The sequence below is a fragment of the Manihot esculenta genome, chromosome 10 (genome assembly GCF_001659605.2).
Source record: "Manihot esculenta cultivar AM560-2 chromosome 10, M.esculenta_v8, whole genome shotgun sequence".
Classification (NCBI taxonomy): Eukaryota; Viridiplantae; Streptophyta; class Magnoliopsida; order Malpighiales; family Euphorbiaceae; genus Manihot; species Manihot esculenta.
In genome coordinates, this window is record NC_035170.2 from 5,068,448 (window position 1) to 5,095,126 (window position 26,679).

Sequence of the window (26,679 nt, forward strand, 5' to 3'; positions counted from 1 at the left end):
TTCAATTTCATCACTCAATTTAAATTTATTTTTTAAAATTCTTTCAACTTTGATTTTAGTAAAAAAATAAAAAAAATATATTTTTTTCAATAATTTTTGTTTAATTTTTTTCTCTCTTTCAAAAAATACATATTAATAAGTTTTACATAAAATATTTTTCAATTTTAAATTTAAATACTATTTATTAAATATATTATTAATTTAAATAATAATAATAATAATATTAATTATTATTATTATTATTATTATTATTATTGAGAGATTTATTCATTCTGGTATTTCGGTTATTCTCTAATCATACTGTCAATCTTTAATAAAGTATACAAATTTAAAAAAAAAAAGCAAAAAAAAGTTAGGGTATTGAATTAATTTATTTTTTATTTTTTATTTTTTATTATATTATATTATTTTTATTTATTTGATTTTAAATAGCAATTTTCAATAAATATTTTAACTAGATGAAATATTTAAATTATTTTAACAATAGTAACTTATAATAATTATAATGTTAAAATAATAATAGCATTTAATAAATTAAAATTAATAATATTTATAGTAATATTTAAATTTATGAATTACGACAATTTAATTAATATTTGAATATTTATTTATTATTTAATTTCATGAAAAAAATAGAAGAGTAAAAAAAATTAATTTATCTAAAAGAATTAAAAAATTATATTTAATAATTAGAACCAACAAAAATTAATTTTATACATGATTTATACATGATTTTATTAGTGTAAATATATTATTGTTAGTAAAAATATCTAAAATTTATTAAATTTTATTAAAAAAAGATTAGATAAAAAATAAGTAAGGAGAAATAATATTTCAATTGCATAATTTGAAAACCTATAAGCTAAGAAAAAGTTTCATAGTATTTAATCAAAGTTGAAGGATTTTTGAAAAAAAAAATAAAATTAATTAAATTTTATATATATTGGGAGTAATTCTGAAGATACAATAAAAAGATGGGTATGTAATTTTCAAGAATCGTCGGTCAAATCTTAAGGATTAAAAAACAATTTCCTTTAAGCCTAGTTCTTCGTATAAAATATCTCTTAAAACTATTTCTAAATTTTGAGATAAAAATTAATTAACATAAAATATTCAGAAAATAATTTTCTCAAAGTTATTTTTTACTTTTTAAAAACGTTATTAACACTGCAATATATAAATTTAGAAAATATTTTTTATAGAAAATAATCTAAATTATAATTCTCATTCCCATGTGAACATCCAAAACCTGGACTTAGAATCCAATTTCAAGCATAGCTTCCACGGCTAAACTAGGATCTCATATCCATGTGAAGAATCAGCAGCCTGAGGCTCTTCTACTGCTCTGCAATCTGTTCTGTTGATGTTACTATTACAAAAACATGACTATTCAAAATTACCTTTAACATATTTTAATGATAAGAATACCAAAATAACAAAACAGACTTCTCAAACTGTTCATTAATTGCGTCTAAAATTGCACATTTTTTCGAACGAAACTCTAAATGGCTCCAAATCAACTCGTACACCATGCAGAACCAAAAATGCAATGTTTTTTATTATGGAAAAAGATGTGATTCTCTATATTTTCAATCTGGAACATTCACATTGTGACATTGTAGCACCATTGGCAAAACCAGAGCTAAGAAGACAAACTTCCTCGATGTCTAAATTGCCAAACATATCAGCCATGCTAAAACCCAGGAGGCTTGCACTTATGATGGCTGGATAAATTTGTCCAAGGCAGATGTATCAATAGCAGCAAACTCCTTGACTGCAGAAGCAACAGAAAGTCCAAGTTTCACGGCGTCCTCATTGCTCGGTGCCTACGTTTGGAATTACTTTTAGTTGCTATATATTCAATTGTTGTCACATTTCATGCAGAAAATGAAAGTGCTCTATACCTCAATGTTAAGGGGAAGCACAGGATCATGAAGCGACAGTCTCAGAAGGAACCACCCGCCGTAACCAGAAACTCTTACCTAGTTTAACAAGAAAAAGGGGGGAAAATGAGGATATTTGTTGAGACACCTTGGAAAAACCATACGTAAAATGGTTCCCAACATTATTACTGATCTGTGTCAAACTCACCCCTTCATAGTTAACAGGAGCTTTCTGAAGCTTTGGGTCTAAATCCACAGAGTTCTCCAAGTGGTTTAGCACTGCCTCTCCATATTCCCGGAAAGATCTGGATATTCTAATTGATCAGCAACTTCAGAGCCACAAAATTATACATGCATGTCTATTGCATAACCATATAAAAAGCCGTACCCTCCTTTAAGATCTGGATGATTCTGATTGATTTTCAGTCTCAACTCTACAGCAACTGCCGGTTCCTGTAGACCCTCTATTAGATTGGTCAATACTTTGCTGCCACCACCAACTCCTGAAGCTCTGGCTGAAGCTAGTTTATTCAAAAGTTTGACCTGCATTAGCAAACAGATGATCAAAAGAAGCAAATAAAGTAATCAATGGACAAAATATTACGCTCGAAGAATGCATAGTGTTATTTATAAACCTACCATGAGGTAAGCACCATCATCTAGCCAGTGATTTTCCTTGAGAGCTCCATGCCCGCTTGTTTCAATAGCCAGATGTGACTCCTCACCAATTGAGTTCTGTGGGCAATATCATGACCTTAGTTTCACAATTTATGAAGCAAACGATGTTATCACTTCAGTTTGTAAAAATTGTACGGAACTGAAAACTTGAAACACAAAAAGAAAGAAATTCTATTTTAGCAGCAATAACTATAGATGAAATGAGAAATGGCTGAAGTAGACACGTAGGAAAATCAGGATGAAAATGTTACAACCAGAAACGGACCAAGAATAGCTATTATATTAAACTCTGAATTAATCATGAAATTTTCAATATCAGTTTCAACTTTCAACTTAAGACAGTAGCAAGTCTAAGAAAGATGAAAAAGGCTTGCAGTACTGATCGATCAAAATCTTAAGCAACTCAAAAGCCATTAAATTAAGTCCTACAAGCCAAAAGGATTGTTATAAGTTATAGAAAGTAAATATGTTAATATAGGAAGTAAATATTGATAGATGGATCAGTTGCTTAATCTTAGGGATTGTATAATTATAGGCTTGATTTTCCTTCCTGTTTAGTTACTGTCTCTCATGTATAAATAGGTTGTAATCTCTATTGTGATATATAACAATAAATATTATCTTTCTACATGGTATCAGAGCCTTTCTCATAGAGATTTTTTTTCTCTTTTCTCTCTCGTAAAGTTTTAAAATTTTTTTTGGAGACTTAGGGCTTCATTCATTTGGGTTATCCATAAAGGGTAATATTTGGATCTCACCATCGCTGGAGTCACCACACCGACTCCTTGTCAGATTTGAGGTTTGTTTGCCGTTCGGGTGTTGGGTGGAGGTGTTTTATTTGGTACTGTTCATCGGCACTGTTCACGGTACTGTTCATCGGCACTGTTCACGTGGTACTGTTTATCGGTACTGTTCACGCCGGGTACTGTTTTCTGATTCTGTGTTTCTTTTGTTGCTATCGTTTTTGGGTTGGTTGTCCTTATGGCTGGAGTTAAAACCACCACCGTAACTGATGTGATTCCTATGATGACTAAAATCACGGAACACAAATTGAATGGAACTTCCGATCAGGGAATTTTGATATCTGCAGATGAGTATGCACAATTCATCCAATACCAGGCATCTATAAAATCTTCTAATTCCTCCTCTATCACTGCAATTGCCGAGTCAGGTAACTCTACTGCATGTCTTGTGTCTTCATCCTCCAAATGGGTTATTGATTCTGGTGCTACCGATCATATGTCAGGTAATTCAACCCTTTTGTCCAATCTTGAGTCTCATACATCGCCTTCTTATGTTACTCTTGCTGATGGCACTAAATCGTCTGTCATGGATTCTGGTCATGTCAACTTAACCCCTTCTCTTTCTGTATCCTCTGTGTTATGTCTCCCTAAGTTCGCATTTAATTTGCTTTCCGTGAGTAAACTCACTCGTGCATTGAATTGTTGTGTCTCATTCTTTCCTGATCATTGTGTTTTTCAGGATCTTTCGACGAAGCAGATTATTGGTAGAGAAAGTGAGTCAGAGGGTCTTTACGTCTTGGATCAGCAACTACCTCGATCTCCTCGATCTCTGGTATGCTCCACGCGTTTAACACCTTTTGATGTTCATTGTCGTTTAGGGCATCCTTCTCTCTCGGTTTTGAAGAAGTTATATCCACAGTTTCATTCTTTGTCTATTCTAGATTGTGAGTCTTGTCAATTTGCCAAACATCATCGTTTACCTACACTGTCTCAAGTCAATAAACGAGCTTTGTCTCCCTTTGAGTTAGTCCATTCAGATGTTTGGGGTCCTTGTCCTGTTGTGTCTAAGTCTGACTTTAAGTATTTTGTTACTTTTGTTGATGATTTCTCTCGTACTACTTGGTTATTTTTAATGAAGAGTCGTTCAGAATTATTCTCTATTTTTTGTGCATTTTATGCTGAAATCCAAACCCAATTCAATACTTCCATCCGTATATTGCAAAGTGATAATGCTAAAGAGTATCTCTCTGGGGAATTTCAATCTTATTTGTTACAAAAAGGGATTCTTCATCAGTCCTCTTGTGTTGCCACTCCTTCAAAAAATGGAGTTGCTGAAAGAAAAAATCGACATCTTCTTGAAGTAGCCAGAGCCCTCTTATTCCAAATGAAGGTACCTAAATGTTTTTGGGCTGATGCTGTATCCACTGCTTGTTTTTTGATCAATCGCATGCCTTCCTTCGTCCTTCATGGTGATATCCCTTATAACATTTTATTTCCCACTAAATCTTTGTTTCCTATTGAGCCACGTCTTTTTGGTTGTACTTGTTTTGTTCGTGATGTTCGTCCACAGGTTACTAAATTGTATCCCAAATCACTCAAATGTGTCTTCCTTGGCTACTCTCGACGTCAGAAAGGGTATCGTTGTTTTTCTCCTGATCTGAATCGGTATCTTGTGTCTGCGGATGTAACATTCTTTGAGTCCACTCCGTTTTTTCCGCCATCATCTGTTTATAACACCCAGGAGGAGGAAGATGACCTCTTGTTATACATTGTTCGCTCTTCGTCTCCTCAGACTACTCCTACACCTTTCGCTCATGTGCCAGGTCGCCCTCCCATCTTTCATGTGTATTCCAGACGCTTAGAGGACTCTGACTCCGTTCTGCTACCCGCTTCTTCGTCGACCGATCCTGCTCCTACTGATCCTTCATTGTCTGATTTGGATTTGCCCATTGCTCTTCGCAAAAGTAAACGTACTTGCACTTATCCTATTTCATCTTGTGTCTCTTATGATCAATTATCCTCCTCTTCTCGTTGTTTTGTCACTGCTTTAGATTCTATTTCAATTCCCAAAACTGTTATTGAGGCTTTGTCCCATCCTGGTTGGCGTGCTGCAATGGAAGAGGAAATGATGGCCCTTGACACTAATGGTACTTGGGAGTTGATGTCCTTGCCCCCAGGAAAGCAGGCTATTGGGTGCAAATGGGTGTTTGCAGTGAAAGTAAATCCTGATGAATCTATTGCTCGCCTCAAGGCCCGTTTAGTGGCCAAAGGTTATGCACAAACTTATGGAGTTGACTATTCTGATACATTCTCCCCAGTTGCCAAGCTCGCATCTGTCCGATTGTTTATTTCCTTGGCGGCTACTCATGATTGGCCTTTGCATCAACTGGATATTAAAAATGTTTTTCTTCATGGTGATCTTCAGGAGGAGGTTTATATTGAGCAACCACCTGGTTTTGTTGCTCAGGGGGAGTCAGGTAAGGTTTGTAAACTTCGAAAATCGCTTTATGGCTTGAAACAGAGTCCTCGGGCATGGTTTGGTAGGTTTAGTGAGGTGGTCCAACAGTTTGGAATGAAGATGAGTAAGTGTGATCACTCAGTGTTTTATAGAAATTCTGATAGTGGAGTAATTCTGCTTGTAGTATATGTGAATAATATCGTTATCACAGGAAGTGACATTGCTGGCATCACATCCCTAAAAGAATTTCTTAAAACACAGTTTCATACAAAGGATTTGGGTTCCTTGAAATATTTTTTGAGAATCGAAGTTATGCGGTGTAAGAAAGGCATCTTCTTGTCTCAAAGAAAATATGTTCTTGATTTGTTGGCAGAAACAGGAAAATTGGGTGCTAAGCCTTGTAGTGCCCCAATGACCCCTAACCTTCAACTTACCACAGAAGACAGTGAGCCATTTGCAGATCCTGGAAGGTATAGAAGATTAGTTGGCAAACTGAATTATTTGACGGTGACTCGTCCTGATATTGCATATTCAGTGAGTGTGGTAAGTCAGTTTATATCTTCTCCTACTGTTGCCCAGTGGGATGCTCTGGGACAGATTCTTTGTTACCTTAAAGGGCCCCAGGGCGAGGCCTATTCTATGGTAACCATGGGCACTCAAATATTGAATGCTTTTGTGATGCTGATTGGGGAGGCTTGAAAGTTGATAGGAGGTCAATTACTGGGTATTGTGTTTTTGTGGGAGGTAACTTGGTCTCATGGAAAAGTAAGAAGCAAAATATGGTCTCCCGTTCTAGTGCTGAATCTGAATATCGAGCTATGGCACAAGCCGTTTGTGAAATCTTGTGGGTACGTCAACTGTTGGAAGAAGTTGGGTTCACAAATTCGGTGCCTGCTAAGTTGTGTGATAATCATGCAGCTATCCACATTGCCTCCAATCCAGTATTTCACGAGAGGACTAAACACATCGAAATTGATTGTCATTTTGTTCGTGAAAAGGTCCAACAAAAGATAATATCAACAGAATATATCCGAACTGGAGAACAATTAGGAGATATTTTCACTAAAGCTCTAAATGGGACTCGAGTTGATTATATATGTAACAAGTTGGGCATGATTAACATTTATGATCCAACTTGAGGGGGAGTGTTATAAGTTATAGAAAGCAAATATGTTAATATAGGGAGTAAATATTGATAGATGGATCAGTTGCTTAATCTTAGGGATTGTATAATTATAGGCTTGATTTTCCTTCCTGTTTAGTTACCGTCTCTTATGTATAAATAGGTTGTAATCTCTATTGTGATATATAACAATAAATATTATCTTTCTACAAGGATCAATGGCAATTGCTCAAGGCTAATCTTTTTTCCAAGGTGCATCTATCCTTCAGAATTTGCTACCATAGCCGCTTTGTCTTTCCTTCTCCCCTTTAACTATCTCCCTCCCTCATTTTATATATTTTCTTCCAATAAAAATTCTTGCAACATTGATTTTCATTCTCTTCATCCTCTCACTCTTAATAGTCCCAGTTATCACTAACACACGGTCCTCTTAAGTATGTATGCCCTTGACTACTTGCTTATATTAAAGAACTGCAACAGCAAGTTTCATTACAGAAATGTTAAATCTAACAATTAAGGGGATGTTTGGTTTATAAGTTGGTTAAACCTATTTTTAAGTAAAAATTTACAAGTAATCAATTAGTGTTTGGTTTGGCTTACAAGTTAAAAAGCTTTATGGCTTATTTATATATTTTAAAACTACTTTTTGACCAAGTAAGAGACTATATTATCCTAATATTTTTCTAAAAGAAAAAAATCAACATTATCCTTATTTTAACAACTGTAACACTCGATGCATATTGTTTTTGTTCATTTTAATAAATTAAGTTACTTTCAAAACCCCTTTTAATAAAATACTTAAACTACTTAACAGTTAATTTTTCAAGTAATTTTACAAAAAGAAAAATTGCTTATTTTTAAATTGATAATATATTTAAGCCGAAAGCTAAAAGTAAGTAGTCAATCCAAACACCCTTTAAATAGTCAAAATTTAATCCACTTCAAAATGATAAATAGTTCATGCAACACGTAGATCTACCATACATGCACAAGAATGTAGCTTATGACAATAGCAACAATCGATCATGCCATTTAACAACTCAGCCAAGTCAAACAAGCACATACTCATATTGCAAGTCCAGATGAGCCAAGACTAGTATTAATAGCTTGCAAGCATCTTGGCTTATTGGCAGCCTATGCAAAAGGGCTACAACAACTTCAACCAATTGAGATGGAGTGATTATTCAATTTTCCTCAAGTGAACAAGGACAAGAAAAATGTCATTTCTGCTCATGACAAAGTTAAGGAAATGCTTACATGCCGAGATTAGGAGCATAAGAAAACATTTCAAGAAAACAACACATCTACTTTATTATTACCAGTCCAATATTCCACTTCCAATTCATTGCATAAGGGTCAAGCTCATGGAATGAACATCATATTGTATGCTTTCTTGACCATGCAATTGTCCCAAAATTTACTAAATTCAGATATTTTGGAAGTTAAACTTACCAAACGAATAGCTTCATCAATGACATTTTTATAGCCTCTTTTGAAGCGATGGTGCTTTCCCCCTATAAGAGATTGTAGATTATAAACAAATTCAAGTACAAGGAACAAAGAATGTGGCAGTTCTGTTTTCATATACCAAGTTTCTTTTCAATAAATGTAGTCAGGCCATCTGAAGTCACACTGTCTGTAACAATAGTTGTTCCTGGATGCTAAAGAGATGAAAAGAGCAAAGCAAATTGAAAAACCCACAACAAGACAAAAGAAACATCTCTTAAGACAGCGAAAAGAGGGAGTTCTTACTTCCTCCAGAACTATTGCAGATATCAATGCGATAAGACGATTCCGGTTGAACTCACGACCAGTAGAGTCCACAGCAGCAGATCTAAAACAAATAATTACGTATTTTAAGTAAAAATTAAAAAAAAAATACCGAACTATGTTAAACAAGTGCACAGACCTGATGATGATTACCTGTCAACATCAGTATCAAATATGATGCCCAGATCAGCCTTGTTTTGAAGGACTGCTTGGGTGATAGCTTTCATCGCTGCCTTATCTTCCGGGTTGGGAATATGATAAGGAAATAATCCTGTTTTCAAATATGCTCTTAATAACAAGTTCATATATCAATACCAATAACAGAAATTTTGAGATTTCAAATTACCATCCGGTTCCAAGAACTGACTGCCAGAAGTGATAGCCCCTAAAGGCTCAAGAACTTTTGCCTATGAAAAATTCAAACAAAGTACTAATTATCACATGGCAGACTTCAGAACAGTAAATGTAGAAATTCTGTCAATGAATAATGCCTCTTCCTAATATCCTAACATAACCAGCTTTTCTTAGTGCATGGCTGATGAGATAAACAACGTCCAACACAAGAATCACAGCAACACATCTTCAAGTAGAGAGCCTTCAGCCAAAGAGCAGCTTTATACAAAAAGGATAATTTTACCACATAAGATGCAGAGTTTTTGCACTTTAAGAATTTTATGTTGCATAGTTTATCATGTGAATGTAAGAAAGAAAATGTAAATACCAATTAGATGGGAAATTAGATCATGCAAGTGATAATACACACATCCTTGTGTTAATTGAAGATTGAAACTTAATGCAAATAAAGCCAGTTTACAATTTGCAATGCTTCATATAAACTATCTTTGGGCCAATCTTCTCTTGTCAGTTTTCACAGGATAAAGGATGGAACCTTTAATAATAAGCACATATGTAAAATGCAGACAACAGTTTTCTTAATAGCTTGAAAGGCTAAGCCTATTAATTGTTTAATATTAAGGTGCCATTAGATGTGCATTTCAGTGCTACAAATATGTAAATGAGGGCCAAATCAATCTCAATACAAGAATGAGAATTGAACTTACAGCGAAAAATCCTCCTGCTCCATTTCCTGCATCAACAATTATATGGAACCCCTCCAATGGCTTCTCTAAGAATTTAACAATGCCAATCAACAATTAGAGAAGGGGATCTCACCTTAATAGAAAAATAAAAAAAAGTAAAGCAAAGGAAAGCCATACTGGTAAATGACATTAAACAAATTTTTATGATGGAAACAACAAACTAGAACTACAGAACTCAAATTTTCACAGAGGATATACCCATCCATATTGCATATTATACGGTGGAAACAGAGTTGTTAATCTGTGAGTGCACTTTTCATTTTTGTAACTGTTTCAAAGAGTTATTACCAATATTTCCTGCAGCTTTACGGACTGCTTTCACAAGATCAGCTGTGTATACAGTCATGTAATCTACTTTCTTTACTGATTCAGAAGCCAGTCTTTTTGACTTTGTTAAACTTTCATCTGTGAATTTATTATATACATCTGCAGCCCGCTCCAAAATCTCTTTAATGTCAGCCTTCCCAAGCCCTCCAGCATTGGTGAAGAATTTGAAACCATTCCGATTGTAAGGAAGATGGCTAGCTATTTCCACCAAAAACAAATTCAAAAAATCAAGTGTCAGTTATGTAAGTTGAAAATAATACTAAATCAAGAAACTCTACTCACATATAAAAAGAAAATACAAATTTACTCAGAAGCTCATAGAAGGGAAAAAGGGTAACCAAAAGCATTGTTCCAAAGGCCATTATCATAGCTGATGAAAGTTTGTAACTACCAGAACAATGACTTCAACAAATACCTGTTATCATTATAGCCCCATCAACTGGACACAAAAAAGCTTCATCTTCAGTGAGAGTGCTATTAAACATTGCTGGGGTGGATGCCAATCTACAAGGCATAGGTTATTTATAAAGCTAAGAAACAGAAAATTGAGAGAGAAAAATCATTGAATTTGTCACATATTCTAGAAGGAAGAAGAAGGGGGTTAATAAGTGACAGTTATTAGTAGAGTTTTGAAGGGAAATAAGTTGACTCAAGTATTGGGGGAAATAAGTACAGTTACATTCAGATTCTTGTATAAAAGGAATTGTACCAGAAAGGCATTAAATAATAAATAAACAACTGCTTTCCCTCTCAACGCTTCTACTTCTCTTCTCACCTCTTTCTAGATTCTCTTCTCATCTCAACTGATCTATTCTTTCTCCTTCTCATCCCAAATTCTGTCAGTCCAGAATTTTTATCACTTGACAGAATCACAGCTACAGTTTGAATGTAACACCCATCCATTTGTGGGATAAGCTCACATTTCAAAGCTTAGAAAGCGAAATGTAGACATCAGAAGAAGTGAAAAGCCAACATTTCAACAAATATAAAGGCCCATAATCTATGCAAAAGATCAACCAACTATAGTTTCCCCGTCATATAACATGTCTGTTTTGAATGGATCATTACAACTCAAGTTTCTGCAATCCAATGACTCAACACTTCAACCATATCAAACAGGCACCATATAAAGTCATTTGGGTTCAAAACTACTGAACTCTTATGACCTCAATAGACAAAATGTCTCACCAACATACCATCAATAAAAAAGAAAGGAAAAAGTATCCACCCACCCATACTGAACAACATCCAGACCTGCACCTGCAATTCCTCGAGAAACAGCATCCTGCAAGTTAAAACATCAAGTTCTGAGTGATTCAGATGTTCATTTCTGATGAAATTCTAGAACATAATAGCTCTAACTATGTTGGTATCTGTCATAGAAATACAAGGACAACAGTGATGAGAAGAGAGATCTATTAATATAAATTTTTTCCGGAGGTCGAATTATGTGCTTCCGAAATATTTTTGAAATTACACTGCTAAAATTAGTGTGTTTTCCACAAAGAAAGAAGAAGAGTTAATAACAAAAACTTTTAGCATAAAACTCCTAGCCAACACAAAGAAAATAAGCTGAACAAAATCATGAAGAAGTGTGATTAACATGGTTGGAATTGTTATGCTTATAAGAATCTGTATTGCGTTGCCAAGAGGCATGTGGTCATTGATGATTTAGGCCCAAAACTACCAAAGTGCATCATGATGCCAATTGCCAACAGAACAAGCAACAAATGTATTCAAGAAAGACCAATAAGAAGCGTGCCAATTCAGAATACACAAGGAAAAATTCATAGTATCAGATAAAGGGAACAAGGAATATGCACCTGTAGCATTTGTGCAGATATTCGGGAATCATGACCAATAGAAACTCTCAAAGTCTTAGACGCATCAGCCTTTTTCTTTTCCAGTAACCACGCTGCAAAGCCAGCTGCAATTGCCTCAGTAACAGGTTCAGTAAGGGTAACAGGTTCGCCCTCAACACCAGCAACAGCCACACCTCGAATATCACTGTGTTTTCATCAGGAGATTTTTTAAAAAGAAAAAGATAAACCTCCATACAGAAAGTTTACCTAAAATGTCTAAGTGTTGTTCAATTTATGCTTTTGAATTCTGTTATCAAAGATAATACTTGGACATCTTGACTAATAAAAGAAGAAAGCACTCTTTGTGGAACTTGGGGAGAAAAAATAAAGCACCTCTTTTCAGTATGTGTTAGTTTAGTACATAGTTTAGATATCCACCAAATTAGCCCTTACCAAAGGTTCATTCAAGTAAAGTGGCATAAATTAACAATGAAAGTAATCAGCTGAAATTTCATATGAATGAGAGAAAAGAATTAAGGGAATAACACTATATATATAGGTTGTAAAGCACTTATTTACATATCTAACTTCCTTTATGTCTTGCCAGAATAAATCCACACTGAAATAGCATAGCCAACTTATAGCAACTCTTACAAGTTATACATCAGAAACTACCTGCAGAAAATCTCTGCACTCCTAACCATTCCCTCATATAGGAAATTTCAGTAGCAATCCTTAGATTAGGGTTCCCACTGAGGAAAAGAGAGAAATTATAGAAGAAGAGGGAAGAATATTAGGGAGAAGATAGAAGAGACGAGATAAGAAGTAGAGAGAGAGAGAAGTAGCTGATTGTTATTGGATTCTTGAATGAATTCCCTGTTACAAGTATTCTCCTACTTATACTCTCAGCTACAATAACGGCCACCAATAACTGTCACTCCCAGAAGCTCTAGCAACACCTCTTACTAATTTCCCTCCAAAACTAATCAATCCTTTTCCCTCCAATTATTTCCTTCCAGATCCATCTCCCCTCCTTTTCCACTTCCCCTTCTATAGGTGACAAAAACTTCAGAGGATTGTCATGTGGACAATGTGAGAACCACATGGAAAACATTCATGGATAATCCACATATTAATCATAGGATGAAAGACAAAGAAGAAAATATATAAACCAGGAACATAAGCACAGAGTGATAAGCAAATTACAAAATTTATAAGTTCGCGTACGCAATGGACACAGTTTCCTCACCTGCCATTCTGAAGCTTCAGGAAATCAACTTTGTCTAGATGTGGTATTGCAGTTGTGGACGAAGCAGCTGCAAGAAGAGTCCCAAAAGAATGATTTAAGTGCAAAATATAGAAATATGAAAACCTTATGACTTTCAAAATTAAAAACTAGAGTGAGTGCCACTCCACATCTATGTCTGTCATGACAACTAGAAAAATATATGCACAAGCATAGATTGAATACAGAAATATGTTGATGAATCATGACGATCAAAGAAACTGGAATGTATTCATAGGAGTTCAAAATGCAATTACTACTCTTTATATCAACCTGGATAATAAGAGTCTAGAACAGACCATTGCAGTAAACATTTCCACGGTTAACAAAACCCCTCTGATATTGTGGTAATTTGTGCATTTGCATGGAAGATATGCTAGTCCATGCCAACTTGCCTCCACAAAAGGGAAGCGAGTTGCAGGTATAAGGGGCACATAAGTCCCTTCGGTATTGGGTCCCGGACAGCCTATTCTGAGCTACAAAAATATTTTGAACAATCTTCCCTGACATTGCTGCATAAGAATTTGGAATTTTATTAGATCCCATATCCGTAAATTCCTTATTCAATATGTTGGAACCATGTGTTGTTAATGTTGCAGATTTTCCTAGCAATGCTAACTTTTTCCATTCTTCATTACATATAAATAAAGAGAATAAATTGATTAAAAAAATAAACACAGCCCATATAGAAAAGGTTATCATTCTTCCTTTAAATTGAATACTTGATTCCAAATTATGCAATCCTTAATCCTTACACCAATAAATTAAAAAAGAAGAATTACACAGGAAGAAGCTAAAAAGAAAATCACATCAAAAAAGCTTATCTTCGCATAACAAATATCAAAAAGTCAACAAACAGTTCAAATCAAAACTAAACCAACTCGTGTGCCATGGATTTACAGCAAAGAGAAGCTAAACCTTTCAACTAACATATAGGATTATAGAGTAGCCAGTGAAAAGGATAATTTGAAATCAACTCGGTAATTGAATTTGAAACGGTGAACGGAACTAGAAAAGAAAAATAATGAAAAGAAAATGCAGAGTAATGAAAATTACAAGCACCTGCCATTTGTTGGCTGCAAAATTAGTACACCAAAAGGGGATTTCGTCGACGAGAATTGCGAGAGAGACGGCGAGAGAGAGACAGCGAGAGCGAGTGAGGTAGGCGGAGAACTGATTAGAAAAGAACGCTAATGGAAGGGTAGGTGGCGGTGCTCCTCAATATTCTATTCCACAGAGCTCTGGGTTTTTGTACCATGAGGATGCTCACATTCTTGTTCTTCCACGTGTTGCTCTTGGATATTAGATTTTCTTTTAGAGGATGGACATTAGATTTTTTTTTTCTTTCTTAACAATAGGCATAACTGGAAAATAAAAATAAAAATTAAAAATTTTGAATTTAAGGAAGTTTTTATTTGAGAAAAAAAATAATTTAGTTTTTATAAAAAAATTCATGGTTGATTTCTTTATTTTAAAAAACATATTAAAATGAATATTTAAAAAATTTATTAATTAATCTTTCTATTAATTTTAACAATTAATTATTTTGAGTTTTTATAAAGTTTATTAATTAATTCATTCATATTAGAGATAATTTTATATTTTTTTACTATATTTAATATTAAAAAATTAATAAATAGATTAATTAATAGACTTTTAAAATATTAAAACATTTTAATATATTTTTTAAAATTTAAAGACTAATTAATAGATTTTTTCATATTAAAAAACCTAAATAATAATTTTTTATTTTATTTATTAATAAATTCTACTTTAGTTTTTCTTTAGTGCTTAACTAGATATACTTTTAGTTTTTTCTTATCGAAAGTAGGAACTCATATTAATTGAAATAGATATACAAGTATATAAAATTAATGGGGCAAGCATGAGGCATACTAAATATAATTTTAAAGTTTTAAGTCAATAGGCTTTAACATAGTACAAGTCAAAAGTTCGTAAAGAAAATTCCAATCTCATAAAATCGAAATAATCTCTAAAAGAATAATTATCAGTGAAATCAGGTAGAAGAGTAGCGGCTAAAAGAAGAGTAGATGAGTCTTTTAGTCTTTTCAAAAGGAAACTTTTGCTAAAAGACGAATAGAAGACACTTAACTAGCTTTAAGGATGTATATTCATCTTTTCATAACCACCGTCGAAGGCAGAAACTAGAAGGAATTCTCATAACCACCATCGAAGGCAGAAACTCGAAGGGATAAAGGTAGTACTCATTGGCATTATTGGTCAACGATTTTCAAAAGAAAACTTTCGCAAGAGACGAAAAAAAATACCTAATTAGTTCAAAGACTGATAACTCATCTTTCAATAATCACCATCGAAGGTAGAAATTAGAGGGAATGAAGGTAGTGCTCATTGGCATTATTTGTTATTAAAAATCAATTATCATGTTTCGACTCTATGATCATTGAGATACCTATATTAATATAACATATTTCCTCTCTCCAAGAACGATACCTTTAAAACCAAATGCAAATGAAAATACAATCACATAAGTAAAAATATATAAAATAGCTACTATCTATTTGTGCAGAATCAAATTCACTCGAATCAAAGAAAACTCTATCTAAAAATATATATTTTTTATAAAAAAAACAGACACGTTAACGGTATATCTTACTCGGATATGAGGAGGGAGAGACTTACTCTCTGGTCAAGAAAGGAAACTCTTAGCATATTAGAATGATGAATGAGAGCTCTAAAAACCAAAAAAAAAAAAGAAAATTACAATTTTATGTATAACAATGAAAACCATAAATCTTTATTTATATAAAGTTTCTCTTAACCTCTTAACCTCAAGAATATAAGTGGTAAATCATAAAAATGCATAAATATACTTTACCTTTTTTATTAGATTTGTAATTCATAACTTATTTTTTTTAATTAAAGTGGGAGAGTTATTCTCAATAGATAGAAATTTAAATAGGATAAATATATTTATTTATTATTCATAAATTAAATAAATTTTTAAATTAAATAAATTTTTTAATTAAATTAAAATTTAACCGTCTAACACTATAAATAGCAATATGATTGGTTTATTACGTGGCTTTTGGATTTACTTAATTATAGAGAAGGCTTTATATCTATTGTGGTGAAGAATTTTAACCTAATTGTGAAGAAGGCCTCTTATTTATATTATAGAGAAAGACTTTTATATAGTGTAGTATAGTCTCATAAATACTAAATATTCAATTTTACTTTCAACTTTTAATTTAACTTATTTTTATTTTGTTATCCTAATTAAATCATAAATTTCAATCAACATCTATTTTTCGTAAAAAAAATAAAATTTTGCTAAATTTTTTTGATTTATTCAAAAATTAAGAAGCTAAAAAAACAAAGAAACTTAATTTCTTGATATTTTTTTATTCCCTGATATATTACACTTAAATTGAAACTACTGAATTAATATAGATATTTTTTTTAATTATTTAGATGCACGCATTGAAATTTATATCACAATTTTTATTTGCCTTTTTATTTGTTATCATGCATATTTATGTTTTTTAATCTTTCTAATAAATTTGATTTGATTTGAAAAGTTTGTTTTAATTTAATTTATTATAATCAATTAAATAATATGATAAATTAAATATTAATGAATTTGTATTAAAATGTTTTAAGATTTTTTTTTAAAAAAAAAAAAACATTATCATGCAGTCATTGCAGCATATTGAAAATTTGGAAAGTGGATTAAATAGTTTTGAGATTTTTTTTTTTAAAATGGGGATTGGAGATGTAAAATCTAATATCAGATTTACTCGTATATATTTATTTAGCCCGTAAAAAATATAGAGATTTATTTAAACTTATTTCTATTATATTTTATGATATGTTTTTTCACCTACTGAATTTTAATGATATTTTTATATGTTTTTGTTTGAAATGCCAAATTTTGATGGTATTCAAAAGAAATGAATTTTTTTTAAAAAAAAATTTGTATTTGGCAAAATCAATAGTCTCTTGAATTCTTGTATAATTGATTTTGAATTAAAAGTAAATTTTGTCAAAAATTGGCTAGAATTTTGCAAGAAATGATTAGGTTATTTACACTAAAATTACTTAATTAGCTCTTGAAAATTTTTTATATTTTTTATTTTAATTTTAAGTTTATTTATTATTTTAAATTAATAATTGCACTTTATAAAAATTATTTTAATTTAATATTCACTATTAATACTTAATACATTTATAATTAATATTAAAAATTTATTATGTTATTTTTATTAAAAAAATAATTTTTATATTTTTAATGGTAAAAAATTATGTAAAATTCAAATTGTAAATGTTACAAAAATATTAATAATTTTTTTTCATGAATATGATAATAATTGTTAATAATAAGAATAAATATTTATGCACTCACAATAAAAAATATAAATCTATATCGGTTGAATTTTATATCTATTTAAAATAAAAATAATATATCTTTTATTTTTAAATATTTATTTTTTTAAATTAATTTTTTTTAAATAAATTAAATTTAATATATCAAAATTTTTTATAAATTTATTATATTTCAATATAAATAATAAAAAATCAATGTAATTCTCTCGTCCCACGAAAATAACCCATCAATCACTTGTTAAATTCAATGCTTTTTGGTCTGTTATCACATGTTCCCAATATAAATTTGTACTATGTTTGGATATTTTGTGATGAGAGCAAGAAAAATAAAAGAAAGGAAATATTTTTATTTTTTTTTATTTTGAATTTAATTTGGTGAAAAAAATAAACAAAGAAAAATAAGTTTATATTATTTTCTTTTCTCCTTTTATTCCCTTTTCTTTCCCAAACAAAGAAAATCCACCCATTATTTTCCTTTTCCTTTACTTTCCTCCTATCCAAACAGAGGCTTAGAGTATATTTTATTATTAAAGTACCCTTATAGAAAAAATTAAATTTAATTTTAAAATAATTAAAAAAATAAATAAAAGTTATGAGATGAGACAGGTAAAAATAATAATAATGGTTGGATAGGGTTGACTAATTGAAGCCCTAATTTTATCTCTGAAAAAATTTCTCGGGATCGATTAAAATTTTGTTTAATATAAAGCTGATAAATAACTGGTTATGGAAATTGACACGTGCAAATAAACGTAACTCTTGGATCTTGCACCACTACTTGGTAATATAAAAAAATTTATTAATTAATTATTTTAATAGAAAAGTTTAATAATTATTTAGGAGTTGACACATGTGCATTTCTTTCGTTCGTGCGATGGAACGCGGTCTCTTTAAATTCATATTTTAATATATTTGATAAAATATTTATTTTAAAAATATTAGTGAATACTAAAATAATCTCTTAATTTTTTTTAAATAAAACTTTTAATTATTAAAATAAAATTTAAATTTTTTTAAAATAGCTCAAATATGGCGTAAGATTATAAATAGCCTTCAAATTTTAAAATGAAATAAATAAATCATTTTAACTTTTTGAGATAAATGAAGTAATAGAATTTGCTTCAATTTACATCTAGATAAAAACCTTTTAGGAAAATTTTTCTAATGCATGAGATTTTTATTAATTATTTTATATACTCGATATATGTAATATTATAATGGGATTATGGTATATCACAAATTGATAATTTACTTTTTATTTAATTGTTTAAAAAATTTGAATGACTTATATATATATATTTTTTTTAAAGACTTATGTACTCTACGAGCGTAATTGATTTATTAGGGGTGAGTATTCGGTCAGTTCAGTTCAAAATCGAGCTGAACTGAATAAATAAAAATTGAAATTTTAGTGTTTATGAAAATCGAACCGAACTGATTTTAGTCAGAAACCAAATCGAACCGAACCGATCTGATTCAGTTCGATTCAGTTCGATTTGATCGGTTTCATTTTTAATAATTTTTTTATTTTTTACACTTTATTTTTAATATTTTAAAATTTAATTAAAATATTTTAATTTTAATATGATTTAATTTCTCTATATTATTGAAAAAATATATTATTATTACTAATCGGTTCGATTCGATTTTTTCAGTTTTTTTCTGATTAAAATCGAACCGAACCGAAATAATCAAAATTTTTGAAATTAAAAACTAAACCGAATCAAAATGTATAAAAAATCAAACCAAAATTTTAAATCGATTCGATTCGGTCAGTTTGAACCGAATACTCCTCACCTCTATGATCTACCATTCAAATTTAAATGTTTTATTTTATTTATTTTGATAGTTAAAAGGTTTATTTGAACCTAAGATTTTCTAAAAAGTTATATTAAATGCGCTAAAATACTTTTTGTCATTTATTATAAAAATTTAAGGGTAATTATAATATAATTTTTGAGATTTCATAAAACTCACAATTTAACTTTTATCATTTTAATTATAAATTATTGAGTTTTTAAGGTTTCATTTTATTAATAAAATAATCATTCTCATAGAATAGCTCTATTAAAATTCACTATTAAATTATAATAACTTAATTTTTTTTATTAATTTAATCCCTTTAATTTTAATAAATTATAATAATTTAGTTCTAATAGTTTTAATATTTATAATAATTTATTCCCATTACTTTAAGTTGACTTTTTCAATTTACTAACTGATAATTAATAGAATGATTATTTTATTAATAGAATTAAAATTTAAAAATTAAATTATTTATTATTAAAAATGTAAGAATTAAATTGTAGATTTAGTTAAATATTATGGACTATATTATAAATTATTTAAAATTTAATGGAAATAAGTTCAATTAAATTTTTTTATTTTTGTTCAAAGGCTAAATAAATCTAATATAAAATTTTAGATCAATTAAGCCCATATATTTTTATTAAGCGTTAAATAGATTTTAATATAAAATAATATTATTTTTTAATAATAAAATATTTTTTAATAATATATTATTTTTATAATTTAAAAAATAAAAAATATAATATATTAATTATCATAACAAATTTTAAAAATATATAATATAATAAATAATTTTTAAGATTATAAAAATAAATTTTATCATATAAAAAATATTTTATTATTAAAAATAATTTTTTTATTAAATGATGACTTATTTAGCTATTAAATAATAATATATAGAAATGATTAATTTAAAATTTAAAATTAAATTTATTTAATTTTTTAATAAAAATATAAAAATTCAATTGAAATTATACCTAAAATTTAATTATGACGAAGTAAAACGCTAAATAAAAAAATCGGCACATCACGTGCGGGTAGATATGAAGAATGTGTCTTGTCTGTTATGTACGTGGGTTGCCTTTTCCTCATCTGGGAGTTTTAATCGCCGCTGTTTCTCATCTTCATTCAAAGCCTCATGTCACCTTTATGTGTTTGTTGACTTTATGTTTTTTTTTTTTTTTTAACTTAAAAAATTAATATTTTATATTTTAATTGAATAATAGATAAATTACATATTTCTTACGTAAAGTAACGTTCCATTTCTTGGCATCCCAAGAAAATACAGCAAAGACAAAGGTAGTAATTAAAAATATTAGAGATATTTTATTAAAAAAAAATAGAGATATTACAAGTTAATAGTATATTTAAAAATTAAAAAATATAAATTATATAACATAAATAAGACAAGACAGTGTATGACACTTATAAATTTAGTCTGGTGTTAAATACATCTAAAATAGACTGAGTCTGATAGTAAGTATATCTGAATAAATCTGAAATTTTTCAGTAAGTATATCTGAATAAATCTGAAATATTTCAGATTTTACTCCTCCAACCCTTAACCTCCATTTCATAAAAAAGAAAAAAACAGGGCAAGGTATGGCTATCATGCCATTCCATGACTTATGAATCTTTGTCTGCTTCAAGTAAAACTTGCAAGCCCTTAATCTTGATGATGATAATACATAGTTGCTTTTTCTCAAATTTTCAATGCTTGGAAATAAAATGTCACCACAGATGCTTGTAGACACAAGGCAGACATCTGAAGGGATTTACAATACAAGTTTGGAAATCTTTTCAACAAAGGGTCCATGTTTCTAGCTTGTGTAATTTTATAAGCAAGAAGAAAATGATTCATAAAAGCTTTGCGCAGTGAAATCAAGCTTCACCAATTGATATAAAACTTATTTCATAAGAAAGCAAGTTAAAGAGTTCTGCTAAGGATGTGAACTACAATATTCCAAAATTGGATGAAGTGGGCTTCTCCCACAGCTCCCAATAAACAAAATAAGTTCAAAGTTACAACTAAAAGAAAGGGTTCACAAACTGTACATTTTTAACTTAAAGTTGCTCATTCTCTATCTTCCTATGTTGTCGCTGCTTGAATCTGTAAGAATGGTTAACCTCCTTGCTGTCTTCAAAAACTCACTGCCATAACAATTAGAAATAAGATGTCTTAGCCACGCTTATAACAAAGAAACAACCCAAAAAGTTAAGGACTAAAATGAAAATTTACAAGAAATTACCTAAAGGGCTCATCTCCTGTGTGTTTTACGGCACCTGCTGCATCCCGGTAAAGCACGCTGCTCAGCGTATCTGAATTCTCAATGCTGAACATGTTCGCCAACTTTTTATACAGCTCTTCATATGAACCGAGTACTGAGAGGTCAAGCGTTCGACCCACATCTTCTGATTCCATGAACACCTTGCAATGACCAGTATCCAAGCTAAGATCAGTTTTCTGGTGATCTTTGTACCGGGGAGACCCTTCATCTGAAGAATTTTCCAGCAGACCAGTCTGATGAAATACAGAACCATCAGAAAGATTTGCCATCTTCTCAGGATTTCCATCGGATGAACTATTTCCATTTGTATCACCAGAGCAGCTTTGAGAACTCTGCTGGTCAGGGAGAATGAGTTGACCGAACAACATTATGTGTGGTACCTTAGTTTCACTGTTTCCCTTCAAGCTCAGTGTGGGATTCCCCATTGTTAACAAGCAAGAAATTTTCTCTTTGTTTTCAGCAATGCCCATGAAGTTGCGATTAGGGATTCTAGAAGTTGGTGCAGCATGATCAAGATGCTTAATACCAGCTGGAAAAAGAGTTGACTGCAGCTTTTGGAAGTGGAAATCTGCTGAAGATAGTTCAAATTGAGCATGCCTGGCTCCCTGTATGCCTGCAGGAATGTTATCTGAGACACTGCATAAGGGAATGTTTGAACCGAGAGGATTGCCGGTAAGTGATGGCAGTGGAAGCTGGCCAATTAAGGAAAAGTCGGGGGATTGTGGAAGTCTCAACTTTTTCATTGGAGGTGCGAAGGGTGAGAGATGAACAGAGGGCATGTTCGATACCAATTCAACCAGCCATGGACTAACTCGTTTCACATTCTGGAGTAAATCTGGCTCATCCCATGCAACCTGAAAGGCAAAATTTATTACAAAATGATGTTTAGAAAGAAAATTACTTTCAGAATCAAGTAACTTAAAAATTGCAAAACATTGGAGTGGAGGATTCATTAATCATGAAAATGATCAGCTCAACTCGACAGGGCAAATATTGTATGTCAAGTCCAGTGCTGCAAGTCAATATTCTCATAATTTATACAATTCAGTGATCTGACAAAAAAATTCAACAAAAATCTGAATCATGCATTTGATGGCAATATCCTTGGAAGCACATCTCTCTAATGATGGTTAGATTCTTGAACCATTCTCAGGCTGCATACTTGTGATCAGTTATTAAGATGCTTCAATATAAACAGCTGTGCAATGACAATAATTATCAAGAACTGGTACTGTTTGAGAAGTCATATGAACGATATGGACATTCACGTCAACAATCCACCCTAAAAATAAAAATTGTGCTGAAGTTGAGTAACAGTGCTAGGTTTTCATGAGCACAAAGATTTCATCAAAAGAACATCTTAGCATGTATTACCAAAGAAACACACTAATAAAAAATTTCAGGAAACTTAACATTTTTGAAACAATGAGCAGTATTCATGTTTTCTGATGAAAATGCAGATCAAAACAACATCAAGGAGTAATGGATTTGTCCATTATACAGAAATATGCAGTTCTCCTAGACAAAATATATTGAGTGAGGAAGATGTTAAAAAGCAAGGAGATCCAAGAAATAAAAGATCTGCAAATATTAGAATCTCTCAATGCTAAATCAGAGGATATAAATTACCTGTAGGAGTCTCCATGGAGAACTAGGCCACCGGATGCGATCAGCAACCTGCACAGAAGATATAGTTCCCATGAACCAGCTAATCCTAGATGAATCCTCTGTTTCAAAAGCCATTTTGAATCTCATCCCTAAACACCATTGAATCTGCATTGAAGCCCTCACAGCAGACGCCCTAACACAAAATTCTGGAGTACTTGCTCTTGGATAGTAAACAACCTCAAAAGGCTGCCCATTAGCAGCAAGAGTTGCAGCCTGAATAACAGACTCAGGCCTCAATTTCCCCTTCATATCACCATTAACATTCCTCCTCATCAATTTACTCTCATCTTCCCTCAGAAATCCAGAATACCCACCAAATGAATTCCACCCAGATGGACACTCATTTCCACCACCAACTCCTCTCTTGGCACGCCGGATTCCCACACAGAGATCCCCATTTTCTGCCCTTAGAAACACAATAGAATCCCCAGCTACAAGTTTCTTCTGGTTCACAAAATTACTCCACCCAGTAGTCAACAAATGGCGACGGGGAGTCCCTCTATAGATATGCCTAAACTTCCAAGTCTCACCATGAACATCCTTGGCAATAATAGTCTGCACAGGAGGCTCAGCACTGTAATCCAACCTTGGAAATATAGTTTCAGCACAATAACGAGGCACAGAGAACCCACCACCATTATTAGCATCAGATTGTGTCAATGTCTTGGCAAAAGAAGCAGGCTTCTCTTGTTGAGGAGTTCCATCAAACAAAACATCATCACTGCCATCCTCCATGAACTCCACATCTCTATCACTCAAAGGGATTAATCTAATTTTAGCAAAAACTTCATCAGTTTCAGGATCTGCCAAGTACTTAATGGCAGATACCTTGCAAGCGATCATTGCAGGAATCTTGCAATTAGCAAAATCTACATTTCCTTGGGCGTGTTCGGCATGCCCCTGAGGAAAATAGAACACTTTCGAGTTCACAGGAGGCACTTGAACCATTCCACCAGCACAAGCATGCCATAATTGTGAATCTAAGCATTTCTCTGCAACTCTTTGTGATTTCATAACTCCAAAGTCTCTAATCATTTGCCTAATTTACAAATTATGGAATTAGAAGAATACCTGCAAACAAATAAATTAAAACCCACAAAACAAAATTTCAGATTGAGTAATAATTCTTCAAAAACAAAAATCTAGGAGAAAACCCAGGAACAAAATAGGCACCTTTGGTTAAGCTTTAAGACCTCGTAGAAGAACCCAAGAAAGTTTGGAAATTGAAAATCCTTGGAGGCAAGCAAAAAAGCTAAGAGGAAGAAACAGGAGAGGGAAAGGAAAGGGGAAAATGGAAAGACAGAGAAAGTGAGAGATGAGAAAAGAGGTTGAAGGAAGAGGAAAGGGGTAGGTTTTTGAAGAGGGAGGAGTGTGGATGTGTTATTCTTCCATGGCTATGGGTCACAAGTCCACCCACCACTGCCAAATACTCAGGTGAATTTGATCCAATCAATGATCTCATTTATTCTCTCTTTTTCCTAATTTTTCAATAATTCATTTTCCACTCTTAGTTTTTTTATTCTTTTAGCTACTCACACTTACCCTCTTACAATAAAAGGATTTTAAAATTTTAATTCGATATTTTTCTATAAATTTTTATTTTTTAATTGAAAAATATTTTTAAAAAATAAAATTACATATAATTTTATAAAAATGTATTTAGATTTTTTTATATTAAATAGAGAATTATTGAAAATAACAATATTAATAGTTTATACATTAAAATATATAAATTTATAAAAATTATATTTATGAATAATATATTTTTAAAAAATAAAAAAAATTAAATCGGACCGATTTTCACAAAAAATCAATAATTTAAACTGGTGAAATAGTTGAAATAGAGATAAAAATAGCCCCTAATATATGATTCCGATTTGGATTAAAAAAATGAGATCATTTAATCTTTTAGGTTTCAAATTTATCTGATTTGGTTCAATGTTCGAATCGAATCGGCCTAAACATCCAACTGCAGCACAGTTGCTTTAGGGGGGTTAAGTAAATTAACCATGGTACTTGGTCAACATCAACACCCTTTCTTGTCACTGGTTGTTGAGTGTGCGATTTTTTGGTCGGATGGACACGATTTGATCACAGTAATTGTAGGGATAAGAAAACGACACATATATTGAAATGACTCATTTACCCTTCAAAGATTAGGGTTAATTAATCCTAATTAATTAATTAATTAATTAATTAAGCTTTTGGGTCTTAGTCTTTAGTGGGGACATGGTCGTTAATTTTGTCATGACTTGGACAATGAACCAATGTTATAAATTAAGTTTAAGGGAATTTAGTTGGTGATTAAGACGGTGACGTTTGGATTAATGACAAATTAATAATGATGATTATATGAGTTGCATGAAAAGCCAAATCATCCGGCAATTTATCACCATCTCGGTCGGTCTAATTATATCACGATATTAATTCTACAATGCTAATTTTCAAATAAAACTAATTGTTAGACTTTAAGATGAAATTCAATTTCTTCTGGAAAATGTTTAATTATGATTCCATAGTAAATATTGAAAACAAAAAAATAAAAAAGTCATACTTTATATATAAAACTTATTATTAAAATATAAGAAAATTTAGTAATTAATCTAAAAAAATAAATTAAAATATTTTTAAAAATTTTATAATTAACTACTCTATCAATTTTCTTTATTTTTATAAAATTGAGAAATTAGCCAATAATTTTTTATATAATAAAAATTAAATAATAAAAAATTTAACGATTAAAATTAATAAAATAATTAATTAATAAATTTTTTAAAAATTTAAAAATATTTTTATATATATTTTAAAATTAAAATACAAACTAATTAGTCTGCATAATATAACAACTAAAATTTTCATATATACAATATAAATTTAAAACCATACCATAAATTTAAAACTATAAGGTTCAAAATATCTAAATTTATTAATTTAATGACAGACCAATAGAGGTAGGAAGAGCAATTATTTCTAAAATTTTATTTTTTTTTAAGGAATAATTATTTTTTAGTCTTTGAGGTTTAACGTAATTAACACTTCTGTCCCTCTATTTTGGCGACCCAACACTTAAGTCCCTCACTTTATTTTCTATCCAAATTCATAGTCCTTCCGTCCAAAATAGCCGTTTGGAACACGTGAATTGACAAAATTAACCCTCACTAAACCCAAACCCAAATGCCTCTTCTTCTTCTTCTTCTTCTTCTTCTTCTTCTTCTTCTTCTTCTTCTTCTTCTTCTTCTTCTTCTTCTTCTTCTTCTTCTTCTTCTTCTTCTTCTTCCTACCCTTTCTGCAACTTCTTCTTCTTCTTCTTCTTCTTTTTCTTCTTCTTCTTCTTCTTCCTACCCTTTCTGCAACTTTTCTTTTTCTTCTTCTTTCTTCTT

General features: G+C 31.1%; 2 protein-coding genes across 6 annotated transcripts; both read right to left on the reverse strand.

The window, feature by feature from the left end:
- Window positions 1–1,389: 1,389 nt before the first annotated feature.
- LOC110625013 (phosphomannomutase/phosphoglucomutase) lies at window positions 1,390–14,430 on the reverse strand. Of its 5 annotated transcripts, none has more exons than XM_021770495.2 (18): window positions 14,232–14,430; window positions 13,469–13,681; window positions 13,134–13,200; window positions 11,906–12,089; window positions 11,315–11,367; window positions 10,498–10,586; window positions 10,044–10,280; window positions 9,717–9,781; window positions 9,002–9,062; window positions 8,809–8,926; window positions 8,638–8,719; window positions 8,474–8,546; window positions 8,338–8,399; window positions 2,523–2,618; window positions 2,272–2,426; window positions 2,092–2,188; window positions 1,905–1,982; window positions 1,390–1,826 (listed from the first exon to the last, which is right to left on the reverse strand). In XM_021770495.2, exons 1-18 carry the CDS (start codon window positions 14,236–14,238, stop codon window positions 1,716–1,718), a joined length of 1,848 nt encoding a protein of 615 aa, XP_021626187.1. In that variant the 5' UTR covers window positions 14,239–14,430; the 3' UTR covers window positions 1,390–1,715. The 5 variants fall into 5 exon arrangements, with proteins under 5 accessions (XP_021626187.1, XP_043816999.1, XP_043817000.1 ...); XM_043961064.1 differs by lacking the exon at window positions 14,232–14,430 and adding an exon at window positions 10,858–11,011 and having other exon boundaries at window positions 13,469–13,649; XM_043961065.1 differs by lacking the exon at window positions 14,232–14,430 and adding an exon at window positions 10,858–11,011 and having other exon boundaries at window positions 13,443–13,576.
- A 6,800-nt stretch (window positions 14,431–21,230) lies between these two features.
- LOC110625310 (auxin response factor 18) lies at window positions 21,231–24,728 on the reverse strand. Its single transcript, XM_021770925.2, has 4 exons — window positions 24,473–24,728; window positions 23,261–24,370; window positions 21,593–22,485; window positions 21,231–21,494 (listed from the first exon to the last, which is right to left on the reverse strand). Exons 2-4 carry the CDS (start codon window positions 24,332–24,334, stop codon window positions 21,425–21,427), a joined length of 2,037 nt encoding a protein of 678 aa, XP_021626617.1. The 5' UTR covers window positions 24,335–24,370; window positions 24,473–24,728; the 3' UTR covers window positions 21,231–21,424.
- Window positions 24,729–26,679: the final 1,951 nt, after the last annotated feature.